The 11,420-nt window shown below is 37.1% G+C and overlaps 1 protein-coding gene across 1 annotated transcript; it reads left to right on the forward strand.

The window, feature by feature from the left end:
- The first annotated feature begins 8,856 nt into the window (after positions 1–8,856).
- On the forward strand, positions 8,857–11,154 carry LOC104449061 (scarecrow-like protein 18). Its single transcript, XM_010063074.3, has one exon. The coding sequence runs from the start codon at positions 9,213–9,215 to the stop codon at positions 10,662–10,664; it is 1,452 nt and encodes a 483-aa protein (XP_010061376.2). The 5' UTR covers positions 8,857–9,212; the 3' UTR covers positions 10,665–11,154.
- Positions 11,155–11,420: the final 266 nt, after the last annotated feature.

Genomic DNA, 11,420 nt, shown 5'->3' on the forward strand with positions numbered 1-11,420 from the left:
AAAGAAAGAAGAATGAAAAGATGGGTTTTTGTACGAGATAACTTGGTGAGTCCATCAAAGTACATACACAGAAAACTTCAATTATTATTTTTAATTATATTAAGTCCATTCAATATTCGAGCTAATGGTCTCTCCTCTCTTTCGAAGAAGGAACGTTCATTATTAGAGTACAAGAATAATTTCGCGACGGATTCGCATCACTTTCTTGGCTTCTACTTAATGCAGGGATTTTGGACATAAGTATTCATATTTAGACATGTTCTTTGCCTACATGTCACATCAACTCCCCCATCTCCAGAACCTTATTGCAATGCAAGTTCTAAAACCATAGAGTCAAATGAAAAAGAGACAAAGTGATTGAAACGTGTTAAAGCTTCTGGAGACCCCGTTGATCCAATCCGACAATTACATATTCCAGTATTTCTAGCCACCACATCCCTAAAAAATGCAATTAACTTATCTTTATGAATTCATAGACAAGACTCAATGCCTGTCTCGCCAAGCTTATGACACCGATACAAATTTGTCATGGTAGGGAAATTTTCCTATTCGGCATTACTAACTCCATCTTATTCTAGCGAGAACAAATAATAATAATAATAACTTCATCTTATGGGAACCATTGCATGAACAAAAGGAAATAGGAATAACCAGATGGGTTCTTTTGAGCTTTGACTTGCGGTTGAGAAAATGATTGGAAGAACAAACCAAACGATCATTTGTTTTTCAGAATTTTTTTTCCTTGAATATTGTTGTTAAGTATAACCCAACACATTTTAAATACATGATTATAATGTGCTTTACGTACATGTGGTCATCAATTAATGACTTCCTAATGCTGGCATATTTCTCTTAAATTCACTGCTCATGGTGAGTTCATAATAACTGGCTCATAAAAGATAGAAGTCGTGCCCATTTTATAATATCGAGCCGAAAGGATCAGCTCACCAGAGAAATATCGCTTGAATGTGCAATTGTAATGTGAATTTACATATAGACATAATTTTTGTGACATGGGAGGGAGTGATTCCTACTCCACGTGGGGGTGGAAGTCATCGTTCCCATCCATCTTTCAATCCCATCCACTTGAAATGAAAGGCCACGAACTAAGAGACAAACCAGCCAAAACAAGTGTCAGTACTCAGCAAGAATTGGCACGTTCTTCTTTCCCTTTGCCTATTTTACTCCATTGATTTTCCCCCCTTTCATGGAAACCTAGTTTGTTATTCTTGCAGCATATTACATGTATAATGTCATTCTATGAACATAGTTCTATAGAATTAATCACAATACAAAAAATATATTGAAACTTATATTGTGGTAAAATCGCCTTGCATATGAAGTGCAAATTGGAAGAAATTCATAGAACAATGAGGCAATTATCTTGCATTTTTAGTGAGAGAAATTAGATGAAGAGGGATTGCGTGCGCAACGAATTGTAAAAAGGGCACAAAGGACGAGGCTCTCATGTAAGAAAAGAAAATTTAACTAAAAAATTGTTAAGTTGTCAGATAGAGAGATTATGAGGTGATGTGATTTTTCATTCAAGTGAACTCTTCAAAGTTGGCACAATTGATTTAGGGACGGTGGCAAATATCCTGCTTGAAAACAAAAGGTCGCATGTTTGAATTCTGCCAAATGCGTTGGATATAACTGGTTTATGAGGTTTGCAAAGTGTTTCATTAGCCTTCAAGTAACCGAATCCTTGCACTCGTGCTCTTGAGTTATAGAAAATAAATTTATTCAAGCGATATAGATTTGTATTAGAGGAGAAGTTGAGCTTTTAACTTATGAAAACAAGTACAATTTCGATAATCTTTTTGGGCAATGCTGCAATGTACTAAGAAAACTTATCTAAAACTTGTTGGGATCGACGTTGCAATTTTTTTTATTGGGTATTCGAAAAAATTAATGAATCAATGCATCTCCTTATTTCAATATCCAACTGAGACTCACCCACATAATTTAATAAACACAATTTGAGTAAGCTTCTTGTAGTACATCTAGCATTTTTTCTTTATTTTACAATATTAGAGTAATTAACGATATTCGTCTACGTGGGATTTCTCTTACTTTTTCCCCCATTGTAAGCGCAAGCCTAGAAAATATATATTTACACACCTTTGCTCAATTCCAGTTTGTTCCAGATGACTTGTTACCCACGTTTCTTTGCAGAGCTTGCCGACATGCATTACAATAGTGGCAGTAAATATTATATTCACGACGTACATAAGCAGGTTAGGGCTTTGCATGCACAATAATGTACATGTATACATATGTATGAATTTAAGATAATCTTATGCCTGTAAGAACGAAAAAGTATATAGTTACATCTGTTAGATAAAGGAGAAGGAAAATCATGCTATTAAATAAGAGAGCACGTCATCATCTATATTATTATACGTTTAAAACTGGGATAGTTGTCTAAAAAGTCCAAAACCTATTGTACATCAACAAATTTAGTCCTAAATTTTTTCATTATACAATTTTAGTTCTAAACTTATTGTACAACGGTCAATTTAAACTTTTCGATTGTGCTAATTTAATCCTAAATTTTTTAACAATTTGTCAATTTGGTCATAAAAATTTTAACGATTTACCAATTTAGTCATTTCCAGTAATTTTGGTTAGGAATCGCAAAGAACTACGTTGACAAATCATCAAAAAGTTTAGGATTAAATTGATGTAATTAAAAATATTTAGAATTGAATTAGTCATCATATAATAGGTTTAGAATTTTATGAACAATTTCTTCCTATTTAAAACCCTTAATGGTATGTAAACAAAGCGCAATAAGCTTACCCTTAGATACTTATGCACGAATTTTCTCTAAGAGCCTCATCACGTATCAACAAACAAACAAACTCACCGTGAAACATGTTCCTCAACAAAGTTTATTAATTGGAACATTCTCTTGTTTGTTTCGAACACGTATACTATGCTCCTTTATGCTCCGAATTTTTATTTTCATACTCTCAGAAAGTAATTAGAATATGAGATAAATAGAATAAAAGAGTCGAATCAATCAGTTTCATTCCCAATCGTCCACAACTAGTGGCGGTCGAAAGCATCTAAGCATAAAATACCTTATAAATATACCTTAATCTAGGGCACACCCCCTTGATAGCCTATGAAGATTCTCGTGCCATGATCTGTTTGTAATGACTGATGAGCATCTTCCCCTTTTTGGCTTTTATTAATTTGGGGAAATCCCCAAAAAAGGTGGGGGGATTAAATAAATGAATAAATGGTTAATAAATGGGGGACGCAAGTTGCATTAGAATACTCAAATCCCAAGAGTGGTTTCTGAGACAAGAGGATATTATCTTCGGTATTATTTGTCGCACCGAGGTTCCCATGCACCATTTCTGCATCTCCCTCCACAGACCAAGATGAGATTGTCGCCTCCCGATTGGATGCTGCAAAATTCAATTTTTGCTTAAGCTTCCCTCTTTTTTCCAACTTCTCTCTCATTAGGACGACACACGCGTGACTTGGGTACTATTTTATGCAAAAGGATGCGAGGACGCAAAATCCGCGGTTTGTTAATTTTAATTTCTTGTTTATGCTAGGTATCTATATATATAAAGTAATAGGAATTGCCTTGTGTTTGTGTTGGTTTTTGTATTTGTCCTCGCCTATTATAAAGTAATAGGAATTATCTTTGATAGATAATTTCAGTCATTAGGATCAATTTGTTTGATGAAGACCCATTTCTCGGAAATTATTTTTGAACTTTCCAGCATTTGAAAGGAATAAAAGTAATTAATCAATGAGAAATGTCTTCTATGGACTAAAAACAAAAAACTTAAATTGGAGATAACAACTTCCCTAGTGGCATGGTTTCTTTTATTTCTTGTTGCGCGTTCAAGTGGAAAAGGAATATTTCTCTCCGTGCCTATTTCCTATATTCTCGTCTCTCTATGTTTTCATCATTTTTTCCCCGATAAATCTCATCAGTTTTTTTTAACAAATCTTGTCTAGTTTTACATTCCAAAAACGAACGGTGATATACAGTTTTTTTTTACAATACAATTTCGTAATATATTTCCTAATTTTTTTGTACACTCTTGTTACTTTGATGAATTGCATAACAAACAAGAAGACTGATTTCAACTTGTTTTCAACAAATTACATACAAAAAGAATGGTTCGATTTTTCTAAAATTGAATTTCCTGAAAGCTATTTTCAACAATAGGAAATTTTTCATGAAACAAACAAGCCCTTAATTTTGTTAATAATTTTTGTGACAATTAATTTGTCACTGTATGTATTAAAAAAATCTCATTAGAGCTATATATAATTATGCATTTAATCATATCTATGTATAAATATGGGAAATAAAAGTATATGTTTTCTTCTGTAATATCATTATCGTCAAATACAAGCTATCGTGTTACATATAGCTCCTTTTATGATATCATTTATTTTGAAAACACCTTCTATATAGCATATTTATATATTTTTCAACTATTTAACGAATAACCAAATTGCAAAGTAATAATAGCCAACTCTAATTATGCATTTAATCATATGGACCACTAATTATGCTTTTAGTCATATTTATTCATAAATACGCACAATCATGTAATACGACATTTTAAAAGTATACTAAAATTTGTTTGTACCGATGGGCTCTTTTATTTATTTATTATAATTATTTTATTAGCTTTGCAATACTCTTTTATTTGCAATAGATGAGTTATAATTCTTTAGAGATGATTATTTTTATTGATCCTCTAATGCCATTTATTTATCAAATATAGGTGTCTTGTTATATGTGACGCATTATGCACTATCATGTCATGGAGACCTTTAAAAGTGATTGTTTTCTTCAATAAACTATTTGTGCTAATGAGTAATTTATTATTAATTATTTCTATTATAAAATATTCACAAGCTTGGAATATAACTTTCAGCCTTATTTTTATAGATGTCTTAACATAGAATCTATATTTACAGAAACAATATATGGATAAGAATAGAGATGTAAAAATAGATTTATTGAAATATGCACAATATAACATCGGGGGGCCATGGTAGTGAGGTCTTGTATTAGCTTCCCCCCAAGTATTGACGCTTGATTCGGAGTGCACTGCACACTTTATGGGCTGTGGGCTAGCCGACGTAAGCCGAGCGGGCTCAGCGGATCCTGGGCATAAAAAAAAAAAAAAAACATTTTGAAGATTTGATGTCTCTCTTTAATTTTCTTCTTTTTACAACTTAGACGTATGAAAGCCTAACTAACATTTAGTTTCCTCCTTTCAGCCTCATTTTTACATAAAAACTTCAAGAAGAAGTATACAATTATTTAAAAGCATCTTTTTGTCATAATGTGCGATCTTGGAATATTTTATCATGGATTATAACTTTTTCACATAATTATTTATAAATATTGCAAAAGAGAATCAATATATATATATACACACACAAGAATTGAAATCGAATATATATGTGTACAATAGCTAGAGATTTGCTAAATTAAATATTGAAAACAAATCGTCAGATAAAGCTCGTCCAAGAGCATGCCACGTTGCTCAAAATGAACGGGAGAGCAAGGACAAAAAATACAGGGCACGGTCGAGCGAGAGGTTGAGCATTGAACCATTTCAAAAGGCTAGAATCCAAGAATGAACAGCAGCTCTATCCCGAAGGTTTCAGACTGTAAAAAGGATAAAAACTTTCATTGCTTTAAGCACTCGCTAGTCATTATTGACGATCAAGCTGGAAAGAGAGCGGCAGATGAGTGTGTTGATGATGGGTAGGGGCCCTAGTATAGGTAAGCTGGAAAGGCCACCAAGACTAGGCAGAGGTACTACTAAATTTACGAAGGGAGGCTTCTATGTATTAGGCTAACAAATATGCTTCTCTTTATGGAAAAAATCGAAACAGCTCTAGAGAATCCCTTCGAACTCTCTCTTCTTTTTCCTTGTATTCTACTCCATAGTTACACATGGCACACCTGGACGCAATTTACTGTTTAATATAGTTTGAAAGTTTCGTAAGAAAATGAACTCTCGAATAAATGTATTGAATGAATCATCCATTTATCAAAGGGCAATGTAATGTAGTAATATGATCTATTTACTTATCATTTAGTTGCATTTCCTTTTGTTTTCCATTAAAAGAATATTTAACTATAGCTCAAATCTAAATGAGACTAATAATTGGTCACAATTAGTTCATCTAGATTTGAACATAATTGAAGCATTGCATTGCTTGAATTTAAGTACAATTTATTTTGGATAATTTAACGCGTTTCATTTTAGAATTTTATCTTCGGCATGATATATTTTTTATTGTCTATATGTTAATTGTAACATTTTTTTTATTCCTTTTCATATTTTTAAGAAAGCTTTAATTTATTTATAATTTAAATGTGATTTCTAATTTAGACGTTAATTATATATTGCTTAGTTATGTATGTTGAAGTAATTCTTTTAACTTGATTCGTCAATTGCTTGATTGTTCTTTTGTTTTCTAATATTAACTACCCCATCACTTTTTAATATTTGGTATTCCTATTTATGGTTATTTTCTCAATTGAGCTATTTATTATGAGTTCTTTTTTTTTGGGGGAAGGGGGAGCAATACTATTGCAAATCGAGCGTGTAGTGTCAAATCTAATTAACATTAATTTTGGTTATATCATTTAAGAAAGATTTATTTGTCATGCATTTTTTTATTTCACATTTATTTAAATAGTAACCTCAATTGAGGAATCAACATGCATTTTTCCTTTGGGATTATTGGCTAGGCTTCATGGATCTTCATATTTTATTGTTTTGGATTAATTTTTCGGATAGAATTATCAATTACAATTAACTCTTGAAATTTAGGGACCTCTTATGATTTTATTTTGGAAAGTTTTAATTGAGTAGAGGTGGTACTTGGCCCTCAATCAACTTGCCACGTGGCAAGCAAGCATCAAAGCTTTCTATTTACTCTGTTGTTATAGTCTGACAAATGAATTACCTACTTTTTTCCCACTAGGAGATGCTAATTTATTCATGGTATGATCAAAAGGTGTTTTTGGCTCATTAGTGACATTAAAGGTGTTGAAAGCGCGAGCGGAAACCTCATAGATTCAAAGACTATAGGTCACATAATATATATATATATATATATATATATATATATATATATATATATATGTTTTGCAATTATTACTTAGGGTTTCTGCTGCGTGCATAAGAATAAGATGATAGCAGAGGTTTGGCAAATCCTCTTCCCCTATCACAGGGCAAAGAGGCTGATTGCTGCCGTTAGCAATGATAGGCGGTTGAAGACCCTCTACTAGTGGGGGCAGAGGGTCGCAACAACCCTATGCCTGCCATGTCAACGCTTTGCTGCTAGATGATTGGTTGGATTTCAATTAAAGTGCATGATTGAAACTTTATTGCATTTGGTACTTAAATTAATCTTTGCCCATGTTATCGCAATTCGTTGTTTGGTAATAATTGGTGAAATCTAATCTCTTTAATGGTACTTGAATGAACATGGACTTGTCATCTCTTGAGACCATGCTAAGAATGCGTAATGACTTGCCCTTGACTAGCTAAGGAAATTGAATCAATTTGGTGCCCAAAAGATAAATCAGAATACAGCATGACCATGATGCGAAGAAGTATCCGGAAGTGGAGATTAAAGAGAGAGCCTAATTCTCAAGACATTAAGAAAGCATTTGGCTTGCCAACTTAACTAGCCATTACTTTATGAGTACTCAATAGCGTATATTATATGTTTCACACTACATAAATTATCTCATGTTGACTCTATTCATTCGTGGCATCCTCACATGTATACTTGAATTACTCTTTCTATGAGCCTCCAACTCCCTCTAAGGCATAATAGGCATTTAATTGCACTAACATATCCCCCTAGAAATATCTCCGCGAGCACATGACATCTGATATTCTAATTCATCAAGAGTCGTTTTTCTATCAGGATATCTCCACGACTACAAACACGCAAAATCTAACAGATCTACAAAATTTTCTTCCTTGAGATCTATTCTAAACATTGATAAAAGCTGAAAACTCAATCAATTAATTATCCACTATGATACTACTTATTGGGACTTGCAATAAAAATTTGATAATTTGAAAAAGAGGCTAGTGGCAAAATCATATGAGTAGATGGAAAGTTTGGCGTATACTCATTTGTAAAGACGGATTCCATGATCAGCTACCAATTTTGTTTTGAAGAAGTTATAAATTTGCTCTTTGAGCGGATGACTCCAAACATTATTCTAATTATTCATCTTGCCATTCCGGAACTTGTTTTATTTTGAAGTTGTTTGAGATTTGTCTTAATTTATAGTTAGATGACGATGTTTCTCTCTTGTATATATGCGGAATTGAGTGAAATGCTATTTCGACAAAAAAGAAGTCATGAGGTGCAATAGATATAAGTTGCTACATACCATGTCTATCATTCATATAACCCAATTTGCTATCAAATGATATTGAAAACATAAATATGTTTGATGAATCAGATTTTCGATTTCTTTCGCTCTCAAAAGCTAGCTTAAATGGTGAAATTTTTTTTTATATTTATATATTAATCATTTGTCCCTTTTAACCGACGTGGGTTAAATCCCGCCACAAATCCTCATGGTGAGTGTGAATGTTGGCACAAAGAAAGAAAAGTACGAACATTTAATATTCGGATCCGGTCTTTATTTTACTGTCAACACTTTTAAGAAAAGAAAACAGTCGATTCACTTAGGTTAGTCCACATAAGCCTTTTGAGCGAGCACACCGGCTTGCATTAATTGCTTGTCTCAGATCAGCATATAATTAAAGCGTATAATGTGAAAGGGAAAAGTATATTTAAATAGGAACAAGCTTCCTTTGTTGCTGTTTGCTGGTGTTGGGAGAGAAGAGGAACATCCAGAGTGCTGCCATTACTGACTACTTCTAAGTTCTCTCTCTCTCTCTCTCTCTGCTCCTGATGCCCTTGGTGTGTGGCGAGTTCATCACATGTCCTGTCACCACCCCAACCCCTCCCTCCTCCTCCCCTCCATCAGCTCCATGTATTTCTTCAAGCCAAAGGAAAAAAAAAATCACCTGAGAGAAATTGCCAAGAAAGAGAAACCCAATTCTCCTCATTTTTACCCCCTCTCTCTCTAGCTAAAACCCTAACTCCAGACGCATCTATAAATCCATGAGTGGTGCTAGTAGCTAACTAGCATATGTAGCCTAGGAATTATGTTGGGTTCTTTCAGCTCTAATAATTCCCATGAAGAAGAGGAACAAGAACACCACCACCATCATCATCAGCATCACCATCACTCAGACTCACCTTCAGATCTGCAGCATCACCAGTTTCACTACCACCACCTCATTCCCCACCACCACGCTCCACCTGCTCTCCCCTCTCCACCTCCATTCCCTACGCCGCCGTCCACGTTGTCGTCGTCGGCGTCGCCCTCTGTCATTAACACCCGCCAATTGCTCGTCACCTGCGCGGAGCTCCTCTCCCTCTCCAACTTCGCCCCAGCACACCGCCTCATCTCCATCCTCTCCGCCAACTCCTCCCCCTACGGCGACTCCACCGAGCGGCTCGTCCACCAGTTCTCCCGCGCCCTCTCCATCCGCCTCCACCGCTCCGCTGTGGCCGCCGCCGCGCCTCCCAACCGCAGTTCCCTCCTTTTCCCTCACAGGAGCAACAGCAGTACTGTCTTTGGATTCGGTGTGGATTCCGCCGTTAGGCCCGGCCAGGGATCGGACCCGAGCGCTCTGCAATCGTGCTACCTAACCCTAAACCAGGTCACGCCCTTCATCCGGTTCAGCCACCTGACGGCGAACCAAGCGATCTTGGAGGCCATCGATGGACAGCGAGCCGTCCACATAGTGGACTTGGACATCATGCATGGAGTCCAATGGCCGCCATTGATGCAGGCCATTGTGGAGCGATCAAGCACTAACGACAAAAATGCTCTACTTCTCCCTCCGACGCTACGAATCACTGGGGCGGGCCACGACCTGGAGGCCCTTCATCGCACGGGCGACCGGCTCTCCACGTTCGCCCAGTCCCTGGGGCTTGAGTTCCAATTCTGCCCCCTCCTGCTCCCACACGACGCCCTTTCGGTCGCCCTCCACGCGGCGATCCCATCGGAGATCTCGACCCTCCCTGACGAGGCCCTTGCAGTGAACTGCGTCTTGTGCCTGCACCGACTCCTAAAGGACGACGCGCGCGAACTATCCATCTTCCTTAGGAAGATCAAGGCTCTGAGGCCGAGGGTGGTGACGGTGGCGGAGCGGGAGGCGAGCCACAACCACCCGATGTTCCTGCAACGGTTTGTGGAGGCGCTCGACCACTACACAGCGGTGTTCGATTCGCTTGAAGCGACGCTGCCGCCGAGCAGCCGGGAGCGGCTGGCGCTGGAGCAGGCGTGGTTTGGGCGCGAGATAGCGGACATCATCGGGGAGGAAGGCGAGGGGAGGCTGGAGAGGCACGAGAGGTTTGAGTCCTGGGAGGTCCTGCTCCGGAGCTCCGGCTTTGTGAACGTGCCCTTGAGCCCCTTCGCTCTGTCTCAGGCCAAGCTGCTCTTGAGGCTCCATTACCCATCCGAGGGTTATCAGCTGCAGGTCAAGAACAGTTCAGTATTTCTTGGGTGGCAAAGTAGAGCCCTCTTCACAGTCTCTTCTTGGCGCTGATTATCACTCACTCGCCAATTCAGAACACATATCAATTACTTATAAAACCCTTCATATAATTATAACCCCCCTTTGCTCTCTTTCCTTTTGTCTTGTATATTACAGTTTTAGAGAGGCTTTAGGCTCAAGCTAGCTCAACCCCAGAAAATAGAGAGCCCAGAGAAGCAAAAGAAAAGGATGAGGACTTTTGCTGATCTGGAAAGGTTGTACCTGCATGAATTAAGAACCTCTTTAGAACTAGGAAAAAGAAGAGTAGAAGCTAACTTCAGCTTAGTCTCAATTTGATCTACCATACACGAAACCTGACCTAAAGCGAGATTTTGCATGCATGGTTGGGGTTGTTAGTTGCATGAGAAGTTTCTGTGAGAAGAAGAAGCGAGGATCGCGACACGAAGTCATCAGATCGACCAGCTAGCTCAACGTGAACGTCCTCGCTGCATCGCCATGCGCAAGCTTCGATTGATCAGCCGGTTCTTTCCCTTTTTTTTTTATCTTGAAGAACTGAAAAACTCATTCTTATATGTGATTTTTATAGTTTTAGTGTACTAATATACTTGTTCACCTATTATATTTGGCCACTAATCCTCTCTCTCTCTCTCTGACATTTTTTTCTTTGTTTTGTTTTGTTCTATCAATTGTTAAATTAGGAGTGTAATGTACGAACCCCACTTTGGTGGCCACTGTTGTGGAGCATATTTTTATTTTATGCGATTAAATGGAAGTAGCCGATTTTGAATGGTTGAAGCACCATTAATC

The sequence above is a fragment of the Eucalyptus grandis genome, chromosome 6 (assembly GCF_016545825.1).
Source record: "Eucalyptus grandis isolate ANBG69807.140 chromosome 6, ASM1654582v1, whole genome shotgun sequence".
In the NCBI taxonomy this organism is placed as follows: domain Eukaryota; kingdom Viridiplantae; phylum Streptophyta; class Magnoliopsida; order Myrtales; family Myrtaceae; genus Eucalyptus; species Eucalyptus grandis.